At 35.9% G+C, this 25,106-nt stretch overlaps 1 protein-coding gene across 2 annotated transcripts in view; it reads right to left on the bottom strand.

Moving 5' to 3' along the window:
- PDE3A (phosphodiesterase 3A) overlaps positions 1–25,106 on the bottom strand; it is a 283,119-nt gene that overhangs the window by 21,135 nt on the left and 236,878 nt on the right. For both annotated transcript variants that reach the window (XM_036251840.1, XM_036251842.1), the window contains 4 exons: positions 17,170–17,389; positions 10,931–11,016; positions 8,223–8,377; positions 6,408–6,545 (listed from right to left, as the gene is read on the bottom strand). In XM_036251840.1, coding sequence (XP_036107733.1) covers positions 6,408–6,545; positions 8,223–8,377; positions 10,931–11,016; positions 17,170–17,389 — 599 coding nt within the window. The remainder of the gene's footprint in view (positions 1–6,407; positions 6,546–8,222; positions 8,378–10,930; positions 11,017–17,169; positions 17,390–25,106) is intronic.

The raw sequence follows: 25,106 nt of genomic DNA, 5'->3' as shown, positions 1-25,106 counted from the left end.
GGAAGAGACCTGGTTATTCTGGTGGCAGAGGGGAATAAGCACCATTTAGAGTGGCCTTACTTCATGTCACAAAGACACAGTATTGGTTATCATTCAGGAAAGTAAAAAAAAAAGAATTATTCATCATTTTTATCTACATTCCTTCATAAAGTTATCTTGAAATATTTTCTCTAAATCTTTGATATTTAGCTTCAATTTACATTTCCATCTTTTGTCTAGGAATATATCACAAGAAGCCTGAAACACCAATTAGAAAGAATATATGTACCCTTATGTTCATAGCAGTGCTATTTACAATTGCTAAGATCTGGAAACAGCCCAAGTGTTCATCAGTAGATTTTACTATTGATGGATAAAAAAGCTGTGGTACATATATACAATGGAATACTATGCAACTGTTAGAAAGAAAGATCTCTTATCCTTTGAGACAACATGGAAGGACCTGGAGAGAATTTTGCTAAGCAAAATAAGCCAATCAGAGAAAGACAAATATCACATGATCTCACTTATTTGTGGAAAATAATAAACAAAAAAGGCTGATGAACAAAATAGACCCAGAGACATAGTAGTAGGGTACAGACTGACAAACCTCAGAAGAGGGGAATGGGGGCAGGGGAAAGAGATAAACCAAAGAACTTATATGCATGTATACATAACCAATGGACATAAACAATTCTGGGGGTGGGGTGGGATAGGGAGAGGTTGTCAATGGGGGAAAAAGGAGAAACTTCTATAACAAAAATAAATTAATAAAAAAATGTCTATTTGTTACTGACTTTATTATTATTGTTATTATTATTTTATTGATTTTAGAGGAAGAGGAAGAGAGAGATAGAAACATCGATGAGATAGAACATTGACTGGCCACCTCCTGCATGCCCCCCACTGGGGATTGGGCCCACAACCTGGGCATTCGCCCTGACTGAAATCAAACTGGTGACCTCTTGGTATATGGGTCAACACTCAACCACTGAGCTACACCAGCCAGGCTGTTATTGGCTTTATATCTATTCAAATTCAACAGCATTTTAAAATTATATGTTCAATGTTTGTTGCTATGTGACATATATACATAGATACATACCTAAAAAAAGAGATTCATTCATTCAACATTTATCTATTGAGTGCCTACTATGTTCTAGACAATTTTTGAAATATGAGGCATATATATGTGTGTATATATAAAAAACATATGTATATACATGTGTGTGTGTATATATATGTATGTGTGTGTGTGTCTCTCTCTCCCTATATATAACAAACATCTAGTCCTTCTTAGAGCTTATGGTCTAGTAGGAGAAGGCAGTAGACAACAGACATAATAAAAAAGGTATATACGATGCCAGAAAGTCGTAAGTCATATACAAATAGAAAAAGGGGAGCAGGGATGCAGCATTAGGAATACAGAGAAGGTATAGAACTGCTTTTTAAAGAATGGGGTTTAGAGTAAGAATATTCAGGTGACACCTGAGCAACAAATTAAAGGATGTGTGAGATGAAGTACATGGATATCTAAGGAAAGAGTTTCCCACAAAGAGTAAAAGCCAGTGCAATGGCCCTGAGGTATGCTTACAATTTTCAAGAAAGGGCAAGAAGGCCAGCATGGCTAAAGCAAAGTGAATGAAGACAGGAGCAGAATATAAGCTGGGATTGGTGCAATGTTGGGGTTTGACAGCCAGACTGATCATTATAAGGACTTTCACTCTGCTTGAAGTAGAAAGTCACTGAAGACAATGAAGCAAGAAAGTGACTTTATTTGACATGTTTTAAAAGGATCACTGTAGCCCTGGCCAGTGTGGCCCAGTGGTTAGAGGAGGTCTGCGGATCAAGGGGTCAAGGGTTTGATTCCTGGTCAACGGCAGGTGCCTGGGTTCCAGGTTCAATCTCTGGCCCTGATCTGGGCTCATGTAGGAGGCAACTAATCCATGTGCCTCTCTCACTTCCATGTTTTTTATCCTCTCTTTCTCCCCTCCTCTCCCTCCTTCCAACCCTTTCACTCTCTCTGAAAATCAATGGAAAAAATATCCTTGGGTGTGGATTAAAAACAACAACAACAATAATCATGATAAATAAAAAGAAAAGGACCATTGTAGTTACTGTTGGGAACAGTATATAATATGTGTATCAACTTTGTGTGTGTGTTTTTCACTCTGAATGGCAAGTATATTTAATTTTTATCCTTTTTTTGTGCAATACAATATCCCCACCTCTTCTCTTTAAAAATGCCACAGAAAGTAAAGCTTATGGTTTCTATAATATTTCAAGCTAGTTCTTCTTTCAGTTATTTCCTGTTTACCTTTGATTTAGATGATAATTGAGTTCTTATTTAAAAATACCTAATGAATTTATTTATGCATATTACTTCAATAATAACACTAACAACAATAACAGCTAGGCATATGTGTATGTTTATATATTTAGTCCTTATAAGTGAGAAGCCTGCTTTAAATAGTTAACACATATTAATCATTTACATGTAATTAATCCTCACAACACCTCAGATAGGTACAATTAATTATTAATGCTTGAAAGCAGAATAAACTGAAGCACAGAGGGGTTGAGTGACTTGTCCAAGATCACAGTGCAGACACTAGCAGAATGGGAATACATGTCAAGCAGTTTGGCTTCCGATTTTGTACTTTGTTTCAAATCCTACCAGCAATATTTGAAAAGCAATGACATTAGAATTGCAAATAATTAAATTTTCCTATCATCCTTTTTAAACATTTGAGAGATGAATTGAAAAATTAAGACAACAGGCTATTTCACAGCATGATTTTAAAACAGAAAAATTTCCATCAAGAAGCTGTTAAAAATCAACCACCAATAATCCAAACTCATAAATAAACAATACTATTAACCAGGTAAATATTGGTAACTGAAAAGAGTAAGCACCATTCCAAAATCTGAATAATGTCCTTCCAAATTTAGTAAAATAAACATGATAATCATTAAAAAGACAGGCAGTATATTGAGATCGAGAAGTCATTTCCACTGCACATGTCTTTCTAAGTCTTTTGAAGTAAGACGTTTTCTGTGTAGTTTTGGCCAAAGGGTGATTTCTTGGTATGTTCAAGTTAATTTGTTTCAGCTGTCCTAAATTCTTACTAAGGTGAAAAAAAATACGCCTTTCACACAGTGAAAATTTCATCATTTTTGTCCTTATAAACTCAAATCAAAGGGGGGAAAACACCCATAAAGTTCTATTTAGCAGTGCAAATAAACCTGCAATTCCGAAAAGGTCACTGTTTGGTGTAAGTTGAAAAAATAAACAGTGACATAATAAGGATCATGCAGTTATATATTTATTTTATTTCTGAAAGATGCCTGGAAAATGAATTTTGCCAAAATGTAATTGCTAATTATCTCGAATCTTTCTAATGTCTACGTAGACCCACAACTCTTAGGCAACCTTTGGGGGCGAAGCTGGTCCAGGTCCCTCCTCCCACCCTCCAGAGCACAGAGCTTTGAGGGGGATGGGCGGCTGCCAGGACCCCTGGTATGCTGTCTCTAGTGCTGCAAACCAACTGCTGTACCCACCACGTCTCTACTTGCTCACACTCTCCACTGCAGAGTCAAAGATATGATCAGTTAATGTGTTTTATAGGGGGCTAAAAAGCAGTTGAAACAAAGGTAAAAACCCTGGATTTCCAATACGATATGTCTACTATGTCAAATCATGGATCTACTATGTACTGTATGACTGCAGATGAACAGTATATACTCTGTGAAGCTTCAGTTTCCTCTTCTGTAAAACATTAAAAAATACCTGCATCAAAGTTACTGAGAAGAGTCAAGTGTGGAGTTTTGGGGAGTCTGTGATGTATACATCAAATACGAAACGATATGATGTTTTTCTCTGCACACCAGGGAACACTCTGTCCTGATCTACCACCACATTTTCCTGGGGCACCATGAAGGCATATTTGCAGGAAAACCACTCTCTCGGGGTCACAGTCTACAATGGGTTTCAGAAAATGGAATACAAAACCTCCCCAAAGGAGCCCTGCTGCGTGAGGCTAAGGTGGATGGAAGAAAAAAACGGCTGCCCTGAGGACTGGTCAGCCATAAGAAAAGAAGAAATACTGCCCTTCACGACAGCAGGGATGGACCTTGAGAATATCATGCTAAGAAAAATAAGTCAGAGAGCAAAAGATAACCATATGATTTCACTCTCATGTGAGATATAAAACTGAAACTCATAGACACAGACAACAATATGGTGGTTACATGGAAGTGGGGGGTTGGGAGGGTAGTGAAAGGTGAAGGAGGCAAAATATGTGGTGATGGAAGATGATTTGACATTGAGTAGTGGGCATATAATGCAATATACTGATCATGTATCAGAAATGTGCACTCGAGCCCTGGCCGGTTTGGCTCGGCGGTTAGAGCGTCGGCCCGCGGTCCGGAGAGACCCGGGTTCGGTTCCCGCTAAGGGCACGTACTTCAGTTGCAGTTTGTCCCCGGCCCTGGTTGGTCGTGCGGGTGGCAGCCACTCATGTGTCCCTTCACGTCGATGTTTCTCTCTCTCTCTCTCCCTTCCTCTCTCTCCCTCCCACTCTATCTGTACAAAAAATGGAAAAATATCCTCGGGTGAGGATAAAAATAATAATAATAATAATAAAAAAAGAAATGTGCACTCTAAACCTATATAATCTTATTAACCAACGTCATCCCAATAAATTTAATTAAAAATAAAATTTAAAAAAATAAATAAAAAGAAAAAAATCTGCCCTTAAACCTAACATAAAAAAATATTGCTAAGTACTGAGAAGAAAGGAAGAGAAGAATGGAACTAATACCTCCTAATAAAAGAACCAGGGTCACTTTAGTTCTTAACTGGTTCAGGGTCAGGATAAAGTCTAGCAGAGGCAATGATTGCATATTATATAAACTTTGCAATTATTTGAATTTCATAGTCCATCAATCATTTTAGCATACTTTTGTAAGTAGCATGAACTGTCATTACTTTGACAGACATCTAATTTCCCTACTAGAATGGGAGTTCCTTTAAGGCAGAAACACATATTTCTTCTTGAAGGCTCGATTAGTATACTTGTTTGTGGAACTGAACAACAGAGGGAAAGGCCCCTCTATCTTCTTACTTCAAACCTTCATGGAGCCCTGACTGGTGTGCTCAGTGGTTAGAGTATCGGCCAGTGGAGCAACGAGTTGCCAGTTTGATTCCAGCCAAGGGCATGTACCTCGGTTTCAGTTCATCCCTGGCCCTGGTTGGGGTCGTGCAGGGGGCAGCCAATCGATGTGTCTTTCTCACATGGATGTTTCTCTCTCTCTCCCCTTCTCCCTCTTCCCTCCCACTCTATCTGAAGATATTTGAAAAAAAAATATCCTTGGTTGAGGATTAAAAACAAACAAAAACTTTCATGAATTAGGAATTTTCACCCTGAAGTTTCACACTCAGATATTAGTTGAGAGACCTGAACAAAGCCTGTGTCTGATGCGGCAAGTAGAAATCAGCATAACAAGGGACTTTTCTTCTCTTCTATTGTTTTTCAGGGAATATTAGTGGCAACATAAATCTAGGTCCTGAATTCTCTTATAAGTCTTATATTAGGAAGTTTGGTAGTCTTTAGTATTCCTGCTGTGATATTCATTCAATCCTTTAACAACTCACCTAAAACATTTTTAAATAAACTAGTATCATTGAATATCCCTTTAATTAAGAGTATATATTTTGATATGTAGTCAATAAAAGAGTGAATCCATTTTTTTGTTTTGTTCATTGAGAATATTCAAATTCTTAATTTCTATGTTTTTTTTTCTTCCTCAGAGAAACACATATTTCTTTATTTGGGAAATCTTGAAAATAGTCTAGCTTAAGGAAAAAATATTAAAAGGCTTGTTATGTAGCTATAGTTCACAGTCTATATTTCTTGTGATACATATAAGTTGTTTTCATATTAAAATACAGAGAATTCTATTTGATGTGTTTCTCATAGTGCTGGGGGGGGGGTAGAAGATATTTCTGCATAATATCTTAGTTTTGATAAAGCATAAGCACTGTAATAGTCAAAAGTTTAGAAAATAGTTAATGGAAAGATTACAACAAATTAGTGTTTATACATAGGCAGCTTTCTTCTTTTGATGCCTGTGTCAGTTTTTCTTCTGCTGAATTCTATGATTTTAGATCATTTCTCCATCTTGCTTGTGTATCTCTCCCTCCTTCCCCAAATACATACATATTTTAATTGCAGAATATGGTATTTTACTCACTTGAAGTTCCAATTACTTTTACTAACTCAAAACAAAGGAATTTACAGAATTTTGGACACTAAAATTTCCTTTCTGCACCCAATACCCACCACCATCAAGTATGTACAGAGCTTCAACCAACCAAGGAATACTTTTTTCCTACATTTAAAGTCAAAGGTAAATGCATTTCTTACTTGACTAAGAATACGGCCACATTTTCTTCCTATTTTTTCCACCAAATCAAAAATTGGAAAATTCCAAGTATTTAGCTGCTCCATAATTGAGTCCAAGTTATCCATGACAAGAGGTTCGGGAGCAAGAATTGGTTTGTCCTAGAATAAAGATGAAAACAGTTTAACAATATAAAGGTTTTCTACAAAGCAATTCATGCTTTAGTAAGTTTACTTCATCAACTAAGTTTACTTGAAATATATGACTTAGAATGAGTGATCTTTAAAAAAAAATCAAGATGAACAAGACAGTGACCCCAGTGTAAGGAGAAATGTCCTGGTGCTGTTTCAGACCATGTATTTTTATTATTAGGCCTTTGCTGGTTCATACATGCTACAGGGGATAAAAAGAAAAAAAAAAGATGCTTCTTCCATTAGTTTACATAACTGCTTTTGAGTCTACTGTAGGGTGCCTAAATAAAGATTCAAGATTTTCAGAATACTTTGAAATTATATGTAAAATTTTCTCTTTATATGTTTATGTGAAAATTTCTGGGTTGAGCATTCCTTGCTCATATTGGACTCTCAAAAGAAACTCATGAGTGGGGAGGGGCAGTTAATCACCCCTACTGAAATCGGTCAAATTTGTATTACTGCTTCAAAATTAGCATTAATCCTGTGGAATGACAACACCAAATTTTTCAGGGATTTTAATTTAATTCATGTGATATTCAATTTCCAAAGGAACATGTACCATACAAATGTATAGACATTTTATAACTGATCCCAAATGAGGTCATTCTTAAGAATATATCTACTAAAAAAAGAAAATAAAAGAAAGATAGGAAGGATAAGAAAATATATACATTATTTTATCTGAAAACCTCTTTGATTAAAAAGTATAAATGGTCAATCAGGTTAAAGAAAAATGATACTATCAGTTAACTGATAATCACATGAGAGTTCACTGTTTTTTTGCCATTTGCTCCCTCCCTGAAATTAATCTGACTGAAATATGCTTTTATCGTCTTTAAATGGATCACTTTAAACACATATAATAAGTCATTATTAAAGGATATTTTCTTGGGTAGCAAGTGTCGATGTAAACCTGATTTAATATAACAAAGAAAACAAACATTGGCTCACTTTTTAAATCAAGGCGGTGCTAGGAAAAAACAAAACAGCAGATGCCCTAAGACAAGTAACACATTTCACTTTATTGACTGACTGATATTTATACAATATTTTTATTTTTTTAATTCTCACTTGAAGATATTTTTTCATTTATTTTCAGACAAAGTGGGAAGGAGAGAGAGAGAGAGAGAGAAAGAGAGAGAGAGAGAGAGAGAGAAACATCAACGTGATAGAGACACGTTGATTAGTTGCCTCCTGTATGACCCTGACCAGGGCTAGGAATTGAACTGCCACTGAGGTACGTGCTCTTGACTGGAATCAAACCCAGGATTCTTTGGTCCATGGGCTGATGATCCGACCACTGAGCCAAACCAGCTAGGGCTATACAGTATTTTTTTAATGAATAAAATAATTTTTTTTTTCTATGCATATTTACATTTTTTAGATTGGATTTAGAAATATCTATAATCATTTGAGAAGATGAATACTTATGTTTTTATTCACTAAGAAAAGAATTATTAAGAGATAATAAGACTTGGATAGGAAAAAATTATATTCATACATATGGGTAGAACTGTAACACATCTAAAATCCAAATAAAATATATCTGTAAATCTAAAGATTCCAGAATCTATTTCTAAGCCAATCTCTGTAATAGAGGCCAATTTCTCACGTAAACAAACGAGATAAGTGATATGAGGCTACCAGGAATAGCATGGTCTCAGGTGGGTAGGTGCTACAAGCCGACGCCTTCCTCAGCGGCTCTCTTGGGCATTCGGTCTCATCTTCATTCTGTACTATATCGCTGCTGTCACTGTTGTTATTGGTTTCATAATCAGAGGTAACTTGAGCAGTGTCATCTGAAATTGAGAGAAAACAGCTTGTTATGAAACTTGCAACAAAAGGGGGTCCTATTTAAGTGACTATTTCTAAAATGCATGTGGTAAATACAGTGTTTAGGAAACCATTGCTTTCTAAGCTTTTACACACCAAGACTATAGGATCATTGGGTGGGAAAAAGCATACATTTTTTAACCCAATGAAATAGGTAGGATTCTGACTTCATTTAAAGGACATTCAATAATAATGCTTAGATCAGTAGTTCAAATCTTTCAAAAATCCTATGACTTTATATTTCTTTTCCCTTTACGCATCCCCCCAACACACTAAACCACTACGTAGCTGACTAAAATGCTAATTCAAGAATGAGCACATGGGTGGAAGTAATGGAGTTGACACCCAAGAACAAAGTGGTCTGTAAAACATGGAAGATCCTACATATCCAATCTTCATCCTTAGGACTCTGTGGCTTTTTTCCTTATCTACTTCCCTCCACAGTTTCCCATTTCAATCAGTACTAAACTGTGCTAACTAGAGGACCAATATGGTACTATCAAGTGTCTGAAATACCTGCTTCTGAGGCCAAAAATCTCAAAAACCTTAGGACAGCTGAATAAGGTGCCTGAATGAAGTTTATTCAGTGTTTACTATGTACAGATACTATCGAAAGCATTTCATTTGTGCTAATACATTTAAACATCTCAACAATCCTATGTGGCAGGTATTATTGCATTACTGCATTGCTATTATCCTCACTTTACAGATAGGAAACTGAGACACAGAAAGAATAAGTAAATTGCCCAAGACACACAGCTGGTAAATTTTGCCGCCTGAATTTGAACCCATGAAGTCTGACCCTAGTTCTATACTCTTTACTTTTGATAAAGTCTAGTTTCTTTTTTTGTTTGTTTGTTTATGGTTATTGATTTTCATGGCCTATGAAATCTTTGCCTTTCCATAAGTCACAAAGGTTATACTCCTGTGTTTTCTTTCAGAAGCTGTATCATTTTAGCATTGACATTTAGGTCTATGCTCCATCTCAGAGTAATGTTTCATGTGATGAGAAAAAGGAAGTGAAATTCATTTTTTGGAGGTCTTTGTTAAAAATTCAATGACCATATAGGTGAGTCTAATCTGAGGCTTTCTACTCTCTTCTACTTGATCTACTTTTCTGATCTTTATGCCAGCACCATACTCTCTTGATTTCTATAGTATTAAGTCTTGAAGTCCTATTCCTTCTAAATTTGTTCTCCTTTTTCAAGATAGCTTAGAATATTCTAGGTTTGTTATATGTCCTCATCTATTTACTAAATGATTTTCCTTAAGTTGCTTGTGAGTAATGGCTTTTGTTATGTAGCCTATTCCAATCAGCAGTATCTTGTAGGACTTTTCCAAGAATCCACCTTTTTCCATCTTTCTCATGCAACTGTTTCTGTGTTAGAATCAGACACAGAATGAAAATATAGTGGCCAAGCTTTAATCCTATAATCTCTAGAAAAAAATAAAGAATCACACTCAAAGGCCACAGCTCAACATGACAGCACACAGGAGATAAGGAAATAATAGTCCCCTTATTCTATCAGCCTCAATAGAATCAGAAAAGATTAGAGACACAGAGAAGGGAATAGTCTGTCTTTAGAATGCTGTGATATCAGATAATGGCCACAAAGAGAATTCTCCTTTTTATTTTTCCTTGTTTATGTTCCCTGACCTTTGTATGTTGCTATAGAACTCCATTGTCATAGGCAAATAATCAAAATTTACTGAGTATATATCAAGAAATGCTGAAACAGATAATTAAGAATCATTCTTAGGGAGTAAGTCTATCCCTCTAAAGTTCATAGAAACCATTTTTTCTTCCTTGTAAACTTTTAGCACGAACAAAAGTAAGTCCCTAAAATTATATCAATAATAATAATAATTATCATTAGTAGTAGTAGTATACTGATGGCAGTAAGCACTATTTACTGCTACCTAGATACTATAATAAGGGATTTACATACTTTAAATATTTTAATTTTTACAACAGTCTTCTTTGGTAGCTTCCATTATTATTCCCATTCTACAGATGAAGGAACTGAGCCAGAGAGATTACAAACTTATAGGTAGCTGAATCAGGATATAAACCTGGCTCCAAAGCTTGTGTTCTTTACCTTCTCCATAATACTTTCTCAAGGAAAAACCATGTTTTATATAAACTTATAGTGATCTAGGCAGAGTCATGGCTCAGGGTTTACACTGGAGATCTCCAGATAGTACCCTAAAATGGATGAACCTCCATTTCCAAAATAAAATAACATTTCTATAAAGTTCTATACATTATGTAAAATGTCTTCTCATTTTAAAAAATATATATATTGGGTAAAGATATACAGAAACATTTTGGATAACTGAGCCAAAATTTTGGATAACCAAAATTTTACCCACGATTAACTCTAGGGAGTAGCATTATGAATGATTTTGATTTCTTTCCTTGTCTTTTAAAATTTATAAGCTAAAAAATCAGAAAAAAAGATGTTATCTTTTAGATTATAATTTTGTTTTCGAAGAACAAAATTCAAATAAAAAATTACCTGTTCTGCTCGGTGTCCGATTGGCTGTATCACTTCTCTCCAGGGGCCCGTCAGCAGGACTGCCTTGGGGATACGGCCTGCCACAGCTGGGAAATATTGTAACGGCTGTAAGTATGTCCTCTTTTTAAAGAATCATAGGCATACACCATATATGTGTACATTAAAATGGATAACAATAATCAAATATTTCTACCTTCTATTTGTTCGAGGGAAAAACTCATTTGGTTTTATACGTGAATGCTGATAAGCAGTATACTGTTTTCTTTCTTGTGAGAACATGATCAATATGAAGAATCAGAAACTTCATTCAATTTTTGTCCTTTTATGTAATCTAGACCATAATGGAAGTGAAACTACCAGCAAAATTTTGTTACATTATTCAGAGAATCCTGGTATAGTCTGCAATCTCCTTATAGTTGTAATGTTGGAGGTGCCAATGTGTATTTGGTCAAAAATATCTTCCCCATTGCAGTTCCTTTGTGTCTGTGTAAAAACCTCACTATTTGACTTATTTCTATGGCTGAAGACAGCTTATGTCCAGAGAGCCCTTGAAGAAAAGGTTGTATGTATGAAAATAATAGTATATGAATTTTATTTTTGCCTCAAAAATCAATTTGCTTTCCCCCCAGATTGATCAGTTACCTGTTAAAGCCCTAAAGAAATGATGAAGGTTGAATGTAAAATGACTGCAGAGGATGCTAGTTGAGAAAAACAGGCCAAGGGGTACATTGTAGGTAACAGAAAAGGAAGATACCAGAGAGGTGGTACCTTAAACAGAGGAAGTTGGAGGATATAGGATACTTTTGCTTTCTCAACTGTTTTGACTGTATTATAAATTAAAAAATAACCTCACAATGGCCTGGCAAGTTTCCCCTCTCACTTATCTTGTTGAGAGACTTTATGGCTAGATTTTAATTCAATTTGCTTCTGGATTCCTTTCTTTTGCCTAATATTACAAAGGGTCTCAGAGGGTTTCTTTTTGTTTGTTACTTGACCACAGATTACTCACTGTAAAAGGAAAAGAAGTGATCATTTATAATTTCACATAATTAATATCTCATCACTACCTGCTCCACCAAATTGTATCTATACGTGTGGCAGACATAAACACTTTCTAGTTAGATAGTATTTTCATCCAAAGTTATTTTTCTAGCCTTGAAGAGAAGTGGAAAAACATAACACAAAATATTTTTAATTATGAAATCTCGTCAGCTTGATTTAGGGAATCAAGAGAAAATGACAGTACCAAAGGAAAAAGAAGGTAGATGCCAGTTATGTGCTTACATTCTCAAAAGAAACTTAGTAGAAGCAGCATTTATCAGTTTTAAGATTTTTCATTGCAAGACAATACTTAAAAGGAACATTTAAATTAGTAGTTCAAACATACTACCTCTTATGCCAAAAAACCAGCTTGTTGCATAGACAGTACAGCAGCCAAGAGACTGGGATTCAATGCCAAACCCTTCGAGTTCAGCAGGGGAAACCACAATAATTAGTCGTGTGTTTCTGGAGCTCTCTGGGCCTACATGGGTGGCTGCCTTGAAGGCAATAATAAAACATGGTTTGAATTATAGATTTATAAAGCCCAAACAAATAAAACACACACTACTGGATTTATAAACATTACTGAACAAGTAGGCAGTGAAATTGCCTTGTTTTTCTCCAAAAGCTTTTTTATAAAAATCCTGTTACATTCTTCTTGCTAGGAATACAAAAAATAGACTGATGAGAAAAGCTATGTGAGCGGTAGATCTTTTCTGAACATCTCTTTTCTTTAGGCGACTTATATCACACAAGTCTGGAGGCCACAGTGGGACACTATCCCTAGAAATACTAGAAGCAGATGTCCTTTATGCTAATATTCCACTGGGCTCCATCTTGGCTCAGGATGCGTGCCCTAAAAATGTTTCTGAAGGGTGTTCCACCAAACACGAACTCCATCGGCAATTATTGGGTGTTAACCTAAAGAAATTGGTTCTGTGGTCAAATAAACTCAGAAAAATGCTAGATGAAACAAAAATCAAGAGGTTTGCTTTTTGCAGGACTTCTCAGAGCTTTTAATAAAGTTATGCGTGTTGTGAATCACTAAAAGGGAAATATGATATGTATGTTTTACCACAGGTCGTGCTTTTTGTTTGTTTTTTTTTGGTAGTGGGGAAAGATGGGATTAATATCCTACATAAATTATTTTATTAAAAAAGCTGTCAGAGAGGGCAGCAGAATAAATTTTGGTCAGTAGAATAACTTTTCACTCTGGCCTTGGCCAAACAAATAAACAAAAATGATTTTTCCCTTTAAAAATATTTGTAAAGAGAAAGCAAGTAAAAATAAAGATGATTTAAATAAAAACATTAATTTAGTATAGAGTTTATAAACAAAGGATCTGAAAACTAAGTCTGTGGAGTTCAAAACTGAAAATATCGATCACATCCATGAAACATGATATTAGAAGACCAACATGTAACTAATTTATTCTTGACAATCCTCATTAACCTTAGAAAAGAAAAAGCATTTTATTCAAGGAACTCTCATGACTATACACAGTTTAAAAACATTAAACTCTTTTCTACTTAAGGAAATATTGTAGGATGTTTAAGATTATTCAAGATGAAGCTATTACTGGAGAACAACACTATGTTAATCAATAAGAGAAGGTATTCCTTTCTTAGTGACAATGTCGGCAAAATAATTACTCTTGCCATGTTAGGCCCTCTGTGAAAAGACAACACTTTGTAAGTCTATTTTGCCTATTTGTATGGAGACCTACTAGAGTTCAGCCATTAAGTGCCACGTGTTATTTGCACATTTTTAATGTGTGAAAATTAGAATTGCAAATGTAAGACAAAAATGCCTTTAATTAAATATAAAATCCTCCCTGCAGAACATGTAAAAAATATTCCAACAAAACATCAAATTATATTAAAGTGCCTGATACATTTTGTTAAATACATACTTTATATATTTCCCATCAGTAAGCAGATAAAATATACAACTAATTATTTTATACCATCTTGAAAGATGAGCTGTGTGGCCCATATGGACTCTAAACTTTCTATTAATAATAATAATAATAATAATAATAAAACACTGGAGCCACAAACAGCAAAACACCACACCCACAGGGAAAATTTGGCAGGCTCCAAAACCCACTGAGATAGCCAAAATGGTGAAACAAAGAAACAAATCCCAAATGAAAGAACAAGAGAACTCTATCGAAGATGAGATCAATGAAATACAGCTAAGCAAATTATCAGAGGTAGAGTTCAGAGCCATGATCTTGAGGAAGCTCAACAGCATGAGTAATGACATCAGTACCATGAGTAAAGATATAGAAACACTGAAAACCAACCAAGTGGAAATGAAGAATGATATAGCAGAAATTAAGAACACATTGGAAGGACTAAACAGCAGAGTAGAGGAAACTGACGACTGGATCAGTGAATTAAAAGACAGGGTAGAAAAAAATCAACCAATCAGAAAACCAAAAGGAAAAAAACAATTAAAAAACAGGAAGACAACTTAAGAGAACTGTGGGACAACTGGAAATGCAATAACATTTGCATCATAGGAATCCCCGAAGAGGAGGAAAATGGGCAAGGGTTAGAGAATATATTTGAAGAAATAGTGACAGAAAACTTTCTTAACTTGGTGAAGGAAGAAGGCATTCAAGTTCAAGAAGCACAGAGAGCCCCAAGTAAGAAGAACCCAAACAGGCCCACATCAAGACACATAGTAATTAAAATGCCAAAAATGAAAGACAAAGAGAGAATTGTAAAGGCAGCAAGAGATAAGCAACAGGTTACCTACAAAGGAAACCCCATAAGCCTCTCAACTGACTTCTCAACAGAAACACTACAGGCCAGAAGGGAGTGGCATGAAGTAATCAAAGTCATGAAAAACAAGGATCTGAATCCAAGACTACTCTATCCAGCAAGGCTATCATTCAAAATAGAAAATCAAATAAAGAGCTTTTAGACAAAAAAAAATACTAAGGGAATATATTAACACCAAACCAGCACTGCAAGATATGATAAAAGGACTGCTGTAATTAGTGGAAGAAATGGGAAGAAAAATAGAACACACTAAACAAAAATGGCAATAAACAAGTACATATCAATTATCACCTTAAATGTGAATGGTTTGAATGCTCTGATAAAAAGACACAGAGTAGCTGACTGGACAAGAAAGCATGACTCACATATATGTTGTTTACAAGAGACCCACCTCACAACAAAAGACTCACCTAGGTTGAAAGTGAAGGGATGGAAAAAAATCTTTTAAGCAAATGGAAAGCAAAAAAAAAAAAAAGCTGGGGTAGCAATACTCATATCTGATAAATTAGATTTCAAAATGAAGGCCAAAACTAGAGACAAAGAAGGCCACTACATAATATTGAAAGGATCTATCTAATAGGAAGATATAACCTTGGTAAACATATATGCACCCAATATAGGAGCACCAACATATATTAAAAATTTGGATTTTTCCACAAGGAGAAATCAACAGCAATACAATCATAGTAGGGGACTTCAATATCCCGCTGACATCACTGGATATATCTTCTAGAGAAAAAATTAACAAGGAAATACAGACTCTAAATGAAGCGCTAGATCAAATGGATTTAATAGATATCTACTGAGAATTACACCCCAACACCGCAGAATTCACATTCTTCTCAAGTGCACATCGGACATTCTCAAAGATAGACCACATGTTAGGGCACGAACTAAGTATGAGTTCAAGAAGATTGAAATCATATCAAGCATTCTCAGATCACAATGGCATGAAACTAGAAATCAATTGCAACAAGAACATGCAAAGACATTTGAAAACATGGAGGCTAAATAGCATGTTATTGAATAATGAATGGGTTACCATGGAGATCAAGGAAGAAATTAAAAACTTCCTGGAAACCAATGAAAATGAACACACAACACCACAATTGAGCTGTGTAAAAAAAGAAAAAAGAAAAAAACTTTCAGCTTTGGCTTATGAGAAAGAAAAAAATGACACTTAAAAATTCAGTTAAGAATCTGTGTGAACAGCAAAAGATACAATCATCAAAATGGAAAGGCAACCCACTATATGGAAAACATAATTGCCAATGATATATCAGATAAGGGGTTAATTTCCACTGTATATAGAATGCTCATACAACTCAACAAAATGAAAACAAAGTACCCAATTAAAAAATGGGCAGAGGAACTAAATAGATACCTCTCTAAACAGGACATACAAATGGCTAAGAGACATATGAAGAAATGCTCAACATCACTAATCATCAGAGAGATGCAAATTAAAACAACAATGAGGTATCACCTCACACCTGTCAGAATGGCCACCATCAATGAATCATCAAACAACAAGTGTTGGCGAGGGTGTGAAGAAAAGGGGACTCTAATACACTGCTGGTGGGAATGCAGACTGGTGCAGCCACTATGGAAAACACTGTGGTGTTACCTCAGAAAATTAAAAATTGAACTTCCCTTTGACCCAGTAATCCCACTTCTAGGAATATATCCTAAGAAACCTGAAACACCAATCAGAAAGAATATATGTATCCCCATGTTCGTAGCAGCACTATTTACAATAGCTAAGATCTGGAAATGGCCCTAATGTCCATCAGTAGACGAATGGATATAAAAAGCTGTGGTACATATACACAATGGAGTACTATGCTGCTGTAAGAAAGAAAGATCTCTTAACCTTTGAGATGACATGGAGGGAACTGGAAAGTATTATCCTAAGTAAAACAAGCCAAACAGAGAAAGACAAGTATCATGATCTCACTTATCTGTAGAATATAATGAACCTAACAGTCTATGGAATGGGGTAGTCCCAGAGACATGGAAGTGGGGTACAGGCTGACAATCCCCAGAAGAGGTGTGGTGGTGGAGAGATAAACCACAGAACTTATATGCATGTATGCATGAACAATGGACATGGACAACAAAGCTGGGGACAAGGCGGAGAGGGAAGGGGAGGGGGGAAAAAGTGGGGGGAAAAGGAGAAACATCTGTAACAAAAATTAATTAATTAATTAATTAAAAAAAAAAAAACACTGAAAAATTTAGTGTCTATTATACCTTATTCGACACAAATCACATTATCCTATACTTGCTTGTCAACTCCTCCAGCTACACACACAGAACAATGTGGATTGCTGGGGAGTGTTCCTGAGAGGAGAAACAGTTATTTATTTTACTATCAAAATCCAGTTCATAACGTACAGTCCTTACCCACTGCATATAACTGGCGGGGTCAGCGTCTGAGGAGACAGGTCAGGGGCACTCTGAGTGTAAGTTAAGGCCCGGTGAGAACCGAGGCCTGCTTTGGCCGCTGTGGTGGCAGAGTCTGGAAACTGCACTGTAGAAACTTTGCTGACAGGACTGCTGGCCGGAGTCCCTTGGAGAGGTGAGGAACAGGGCGATGAAAGAGGTGAAATTTTAGTGAGGGCACCTGCAAAACAAAGTCATTAAGTCAAAATAGATGTCTTTGGAATTCAAACTCACAACTCTTAAACATCATCTTGGACCCCTTTGAACTCCGTAAGGGCCACAGGAGGTACTTGGGCCATGGGGCTGGCCTCCTTTACATACCACCATCTGGAGATGGGGTGTGTGTACAGGAGGGTTGTCTCCAGAGCATGAAATGTGAGGAGTGAATCATCAGAAAAACAACTGGTGGTAATATTGGCAAATCCAGTGAAGCCTTTGTGTCCTAGAGTAACTTTAGGACAGAAGGCTAGTATTTTGGTTTCTTCTTGTTATTCTGACACGAGGATGATGGTTAGATTTTTCTCACATCAAACCTTGCCTTCTCTTAGGCTGTAAAGTTTTTAGCAGCAAAAGGATCGGGTATTATTTTAAATATTAACATGTCTGGAGCAGAGTTTGGCAGGCATACGATGCTTAAAATACGTAAATAAAGAAGATGCATTTTTGAGAGGCAGTTAACTATCAACCATCTGTGTTTTCAGCAAAACCACTATATTGGGTGAGAAGTTACTTTGATCAGAGTAATTTCTGAAGAAGACATTTAAAAATGTAACACAATCTCTTGCAGATCAAACAATAGGCCTCAAGCTTAAATTTTAAGTGTGGACATTTGTGCCAAACTGTGTTTACTCTTGATTGTGAAAATTGTAGAGAACACTGAATTAGATTTCCAAGGGCTGATGTTTGAGTTCGGGGATGATGTCTTTTGAATTTCCTCTCTCCCAGACGTAGAGAAAGCAGCCTAAACTTAAAATGGAAGAAGAGAGAGAAATAGCTTCTGAACAACTACCTGCTTACTGGTTTTCATGATTTTATGGCTGAACAATCTACTGTAAAGCAAATGGAATGAAATCATTAAAAACTGTTTCCTTCCTAGTTCTCACCACTCCGGGGAAATGTGCAGCCAGCAGATCTCTCATCATCGAATAACATGTGTGGTGAACCGGCAGCTGGCCCAGTCTGCTTCCAATGTCTAGTTCTCCCAAAAGTTTTATTTGTCACACCCACAGGTTTCCTGGTCCACTGGAAGGAATACGAAGCTTGCTGAAGGGCTTTTGTAATTAAGTTTCTTGTTATTTCTTTTGTCTTGTTTCAAAAGAGGATAATTCATCCTCTTCCTTTGACTCAGTCCAGCAAACCGCTCCTAGACCTTTTCTCAATATTTCTATTGTTGATTCCTGATCAACAGATCAATCCCCTGCCTTAGTATCAAACTGAAACCACTTAAGCCCAGAGAGGTTAAATAGCCTTCCCAGGGTCACAGTGCTAGTCAGCAGGAGCATATGGAGTGGGGTCAGCTATTCTTGTAAAATGTGGTTCTTGAGCCCATACTTCTATTAGAGACTGCTCATGGAAGAAGAAAAATCCATTATCTACTAGGCATCATTTGCATTGCTCTGTACAATAAGCTTTATGGTTTTAATTTTTATTAAACTTCGATTGAAAAGATTTAGCTATTTTAGCAAAGATGTTGACAAACCTTCATGTCACATCAACCTCTTAAGCCAAAGGAAAATTAAGTTCCCTAAATGCTTATCTTGGAGTTTCCCAACCAACCTGTCGGGTACAGCAAGTGCGGTACAGGTGACCTGTGAAGTGCTGATGGTTGTACATTAAAAAAAAAAGACTTTATTTGGAAACCCCAGAATAAATTTAATTTTAAATATTATCTCTAATATCATATTTTTATGCTAAATCATATTAAAATCTAAGATAATTATATTTTTAATTATAATTTTATAAAATACAGAAAATAAAATTTTGACAAGCTCTAAATTCTTTCTAGTTTCTCCATTGCGATGTAACAATGTATTCACATCATTACATGTGCTCTGATTTTTTTTTTCTTTATCGATTTTAGAGTGAAAGGAAGGGAGAGGGAGAGAGAGAGAAACATTGATGAGAGAGAATATCAATTGGCCATCTCCTGCATGTTCCCCCACTGGGGACCTCACCCACAACATGGGCATGTGTCCTGACCAGGAATCGAACCAGCGACCCCCTGGTGCATGGGTCGATGCTCAACCACTGAGCCACACTATCTGTGCTATACTCTGATTTTTTTAAAAAAGGCTGAAAAGGACTAGTTTAATTCAGACTGTTGGTTAGATTACAGCTGACTGAGTCTCCAGATATCTTAGAAAAAAGCAGTATAAGCATTAAGGAGCTGGATGGGTGTATGACGTGGTATAAAGGTTACCAAGATATTTGCACAAAGTAGCTCAATGATTTGCTCATTCAGTGCAAACTGACTGTGGGCCCTGTTCCAGGGACTAAGGAGGCAGCAGTGAGCAAAACATGTCCTGTCCTCATGGAGCGTCCACTCTTTTGCGGGGTGACAAACATTTAAAAAAAGAAGAAAAGTATGTAGAAGAAGAGGAGGGGGAGGGAGAAGAGAAGAAAGGAAAATGAAGAAAGAAAAAGGCTGAAGTAAAACAGGAGGCGGTGTAGGAGGAAAAGTAAGAAAAGAAAGTCGGGCAGTTTTAAGTAATCGGAAGAAAAGTAACGCATAGGGTCGAGGACAGAGGACAAAATTACTGTAAAATTTGAACAGAGATCTGTTGGGATAAGGCAGACATTTAGACAAGCATGTTCTAGAAAGAGGGACCTAGCCAAGGATCAGTCAGAAGGTCAGTGTGGCTTCAGCTTAGCGGAGAGGAAGAAGAGGGGCCGGGCTGTGCTGGAGAGGCTGCTGGGCAAGGCTGTACACAGCTGTAGGTCCAGGCAGGGTTTTCACAGTTGTATCTTAAAAGAGGAGACTCTTGATAGGCATTGCTTTAGGCATTTCCTTCAATATTTTGATAGATAATTATGAGGTTTTTGACAAGGTTCTACCCTTTTTATAAAGCCCATGGAAACATTGCCCATTTCTGTCTTGACGCAACATACTTTTGGAAGGTCATTTACGAGAAGAGTGATTTCTTTTCATTGCTAATTTTTAGTAGATGCCAGCTGATGTTCTCAGAGAAATGAAATTCTCTCTTAAAAATCCACTCAGCAATTAGAGTTCTTAGAACTCATGGATTAACTAAACTTGAAAAAATAAGCAGACCTTAAGACTCCAAATTTACTGCCTGGGATACAATTTAAAATAAACCTTGAAGCAGAGAAGCACTTCGCTTCTGTGCTGCCGTGCGTCTACATATTCCGAACACTCCTAACTGGCAAGAGTCTTGGCAACAACCGTGCAAAGCAGGGATGTTTTTATTCTGTAGGTGAGAAGATAAGGTATAAACATATAAATTCCTTTGTTTCCAAAACAAAACTATTTCTCACAGTGTGCATTATCCTAGTTTACTTAAAGTTTAAAAAACAGAAAGACAGCACCATAGGAAGTGGGCCCATGTTTACATGTTAGTTTTCAAATAGATGGAAAGATATAAATGCAGATAAAAACCAAATACTCTTTTTAGAAAGGAAAGACTACAGACAAAATTATTTCAGACACAGGAACAGGATACTCCAAAGAAATGGGAGAAAGATCCTTTTATTAAGTTTTCAAGAACAGATTATTTTCTAAGGTAGTTGAAGGGGATCATGTGTAATGTTAGAGAACTTTATAACGTTGGAAATCTCATCCAGCGTTATGTTGCACACTCACACATTACACACAAACACACACACACACACACACACACACACACACACACACACACCAGGGAAGGGCTTCAGATAAATATGCATTATCTCAAATATGTTTATCTTCATTTATATTTCAGTAACTTTACGAGACTCCAGGAAAGGGATTTAGCTCATGAAATAGAAATCTTTAAGTAATTGAAACTGCTCTAATGTGAAATACTTAAAACATTTAAAAATAAAAATTTTAAATACAACTTTAAAAAATTCTAAAATGCCAAGTCCTTTGAGTAATTCAGTCTGTAATTTCTTGCTCCCGAGAGCCTAAAAAAATGTGTGTCAAGACACAAGGAACTTTGGGCAATCAAAGGGAGATGATAAACAATACTGGAAGGAAATTATTTAAGTGAATCCATCTGTTTTATGCTGTAAAACTCTCTCAGCTTAATTTTAATTGAACAAGAAAGGAACCAGCATGTCTGATAAATACACGCCTCTTTTCCATGCCCACAGGCAAATGGACAATGCTAATACTAGTTTTCCAAAACAGAAAATATATCTAAAACATAAAAAATGCAAAAATAAAATCACAAAGTCATAATTTAAGTTTTCTCTCATTTAAACTTTTTTATAGGAAAATTTCAATCTAGCTTTAAGGTGAAGAAAAGATCTGTAATCATTTGAATAAGATTATAAGAATTTTATAAAGTTATAAGAATCTGATAAGGGACTACTGCAAACTTACTAAGTATGAAATTAAAAGAATTTTAAAAGTTTATTAATCACATAATGGCAGCTCTACATTTTCAGTGACTCAAATAGAAAAGCATGATTGAAAATGCAAATCATATTTAACTTTCCTATATTATGCACTAATCAAAAGACTCCTATGTGATTTCATCCATATATTTTATATTAGTAACTGCAAATAATTGGTTGCGTTTCAACTCTTTAGATTCACGCTGACTGGTCAAGCTAGAGGTCACACTATTGAGCTCATGTGTGCAAAGAAGAGATTTCATAAGTCCCTTGTGAAAACAGGTCATTTATTTGTTCAGTGGTTCTAGTCTCTACATTCTGCTTGCATCGTCCTCCTCCTCTTGTCTGTTGGCTGGTATTTTCCTCTTTCGACTTTATTCACATTTTGACTCCACTTCCTCATGTTATTAGCTACATAAAGGGACTATACCAGTTATCTTTCCACATCGTTTACTGAAGACCAGCTGGCATCACAGTCAGTTATATCAAACATAACGTACCTAGTAAGCTCCATCAGCCCAGTGCCGTCATGGAAGGAAAGCAAGGGCTTGTCTGAGCAGGGAGAACTGCAATTGAATGTCAGCTTTCTGATTTTTGATGGATTTTTTTTTCTTTTTGGCAGACTCTCAAGGACTTGTTTAGTTGAATTAAGCATGCCTGACATATAGCCTATTTTGTAAACATTTAGCCCTGCTGTGACAGCAGTCTAAAGATGCCACAATGCAAAATCCTCTCCACAGTAATCATGATAGAGATACCTTATGTACTTTATGCCAAGAATGGAGAAAGGCTTTTGTGTTGGCTGTGGCTCAAATTTCTACCGTCTGCCTTTGTGGTATCTTACACGGACATTCTTTCCTTTGATACTGTGTCCTTTCTTCTTGAGTGCAGTCATATAAATTGAGGAGCAGGACACAGGAGGATGAGGCTGCTCCTCATATCTGTCCCTCATTTGTTCTGTTTCCAGAGAATTCACCAACCATAACTTTCAGCTTCCCTTTCATTGAGGTATAATTGACATATAACAACATATTAGTTTCAGATATACAACACAATGATTCAATTTCAACTTCTTGAGTTTATCATGTTGGTTTTTGTAATAATTTTAATTTTATTGCCTAAATGAAGAAAAGGAGAGACAAAAAACCCCCACTTCCTTTCATTATCTTGTACTCAGCCAAGGACAGTGCCAAAAAAATTTTACTTTTAAATCATCTCAATTTGTTGTCCTCAATTTTTTTCCAAGTATAAAGTCATTAGGACAAAAGAAAGAATTTAGGATGAATTATGTGAGCTTGGACACGTTACTTAACCTCAGTTTCCTCATCTCAATCTATTTCCTGAGCTGCACAAGAATGTAGAACACAAATTCATATTTCATCTTTTGAGTAACATATTATTAGTATCCAATACTTTAATTCTGTCTTTGAGAAAATCTTTTAAAAACACAGACACATCTGGAAATAGTATTATTTATGCATATGTTTGTTTGATGAAATCATGGCTTTCAAATGTATTTATTCACCATTTTTATTACATCTTAGACTTTTCTTCTATCACTTTTCTTTCTAGACTACATTCATTATAAATTCCTTTAGTTAAGATTTGGTATTTAGTAAAGTTCTGACTTATTGGGAAATATCTTTAGTTCACTCCTACTCTTGTGAGAGAGGTTTGACAGATACACAATCTTAGGTTGACTATTATATTCTCTCAGAAGTTTGAATCAAATATTGTACTGTTTTCTGATGCCCTTTATTCCAGACATTTCTGCTCTCAGACTGACTGCTTTTCCTGAAAAGGTGATTTGTCTTTATCTGGCTGACTTTAGATTTAATTTTTGTCTTTGGTGTTGTATAGTTTCAACGTTCTGTGTCCATGTGAGAATATTTTTCCTTTGCTCCATTTTTCCTCAGAGTTTACACCCCCTACCCTCTACTACAACTATATCATTATGATTATATCATTAGAAAGTCTAATTCCTTTTCTTATATATTTTAAAATATTTTACATTTGCCAGTTTCTCATCTATGTGGCATTCTGGGTAATTTCTTCACATTTTCTGTCTTCCAGTTTATTAATTTTCCCTTGAATACTCTATTACATCACTTAACTTATCATATTTCCTTGATTATATTTTTCAAAGTTATATTTAGCTGGTCTGCAATTATATCTTCTCTCATTGCTGTTATTTTTTATAACCTCATATTTTTCTTTAAATATTTTGCAATTATATGAAATCTTTTAGCATTTACATATCTCAACCCTTTTAGAGATCTGTCAAGTTATTTTTTTCCCTGTTTTTTCTAACTTATATTTCTCGTGTGCTTAGTGATCTTGGTTTTAAGTTACAATTTGCTTGAACTTGGTATGTTGAAATCATATGACCCTTAACTGGTGATGCATTCCTTCAAAAATTACCTGTACATATTTTTATAGGGAGCCAAGGGGTCCTTCTGGCCTATGACTACTTTAACACCCATTTAAAAGTCTTGGGTTCAATGTAAAATGCTCAAATTTAGTTCCTTCACTTCCTGAAGTCCCACATGAGTCTCTACAGTACTAAACTAATCTGTATTTGCCCTCAGGGCAACTCAATTTTAGTATTTTCCCACCCTGTTCTGTTTCTGGCCCTGGTGAAAGCTCAATTCTATTTCTCAGGCCATTAATGACTCCTAAGTTATAAAATGTAATGAACATTTTCAAAGAGCAGAAAGGACCAGATTAGTTTTTAGAAAACCAAGTCACCTTTAATGGTTTCACTCAGTGATGCAATTCCAGTAAAAGTGTACTTTCTGGAGAAAGTGTCTCCCTACACCAAACAGTAGAGATTTAAGTAAAGTTGGTGCTTAAATGGTTTCAAGAAATAGTCACCAATATAAAATGAGTGATCAAAAGGAAAGAAATCATTACATTTTCTTTTTAGACGCAAAAACCGACAGAAATGCTTCCTTAATTTGTGTCTCTTCAAAGTATATTTCAAGATGGTCTCTTGAAATATCAGTGGACTGTGAGTACTGTTTTTTCTGACCCTCATAGAAACATTGCCATTTTGAAAACTTCTGCTTCTGGCTATGTCTCTACAGTATGTAGTAAATCCGTGTTCCTTTGACAACAAATAGAGATGCTGAGTTGAAAAAACAAAAGCTATGAGAGACAACTAACTGGGGGACTAGGTTTCCAGAAAGAAGAGATCCTCAGCAATGTGAGCCAAAACCCTGTGAACTGTCCTTCCTTTCAGAGTGTGATTTACTAACAATTAGCATGTGGCAAAAGGCTAAGAATCCAGGCAGAAGCAGCAGCAATTAGGCAAACAAGCTGGCAGAGCTTTTAGCAGTGTC

This window comes from Molossus molossus, unplaced genomic scaffold, assembly GCF_014108415.1.
Source record: "Molossus molossus isolate mMolMol1 unplaced genomic scaffold, mMolMol1.p scaffold_m16_p_10, whole genome shotgun sequence".
In the NCBI taxonomy this organism is placed as follows: domain Eukaryota; kingdom Metazoa; phylum Chordata; class Mammalia; order Chiroptera; family Molossidae; genus Molossus; species Molossus molossus.
The sequence above is the reverse complement of the archived record's forward strand: the minus strand, read 5'-3'. Positions and strand labels throughout refer to the sequence as shown.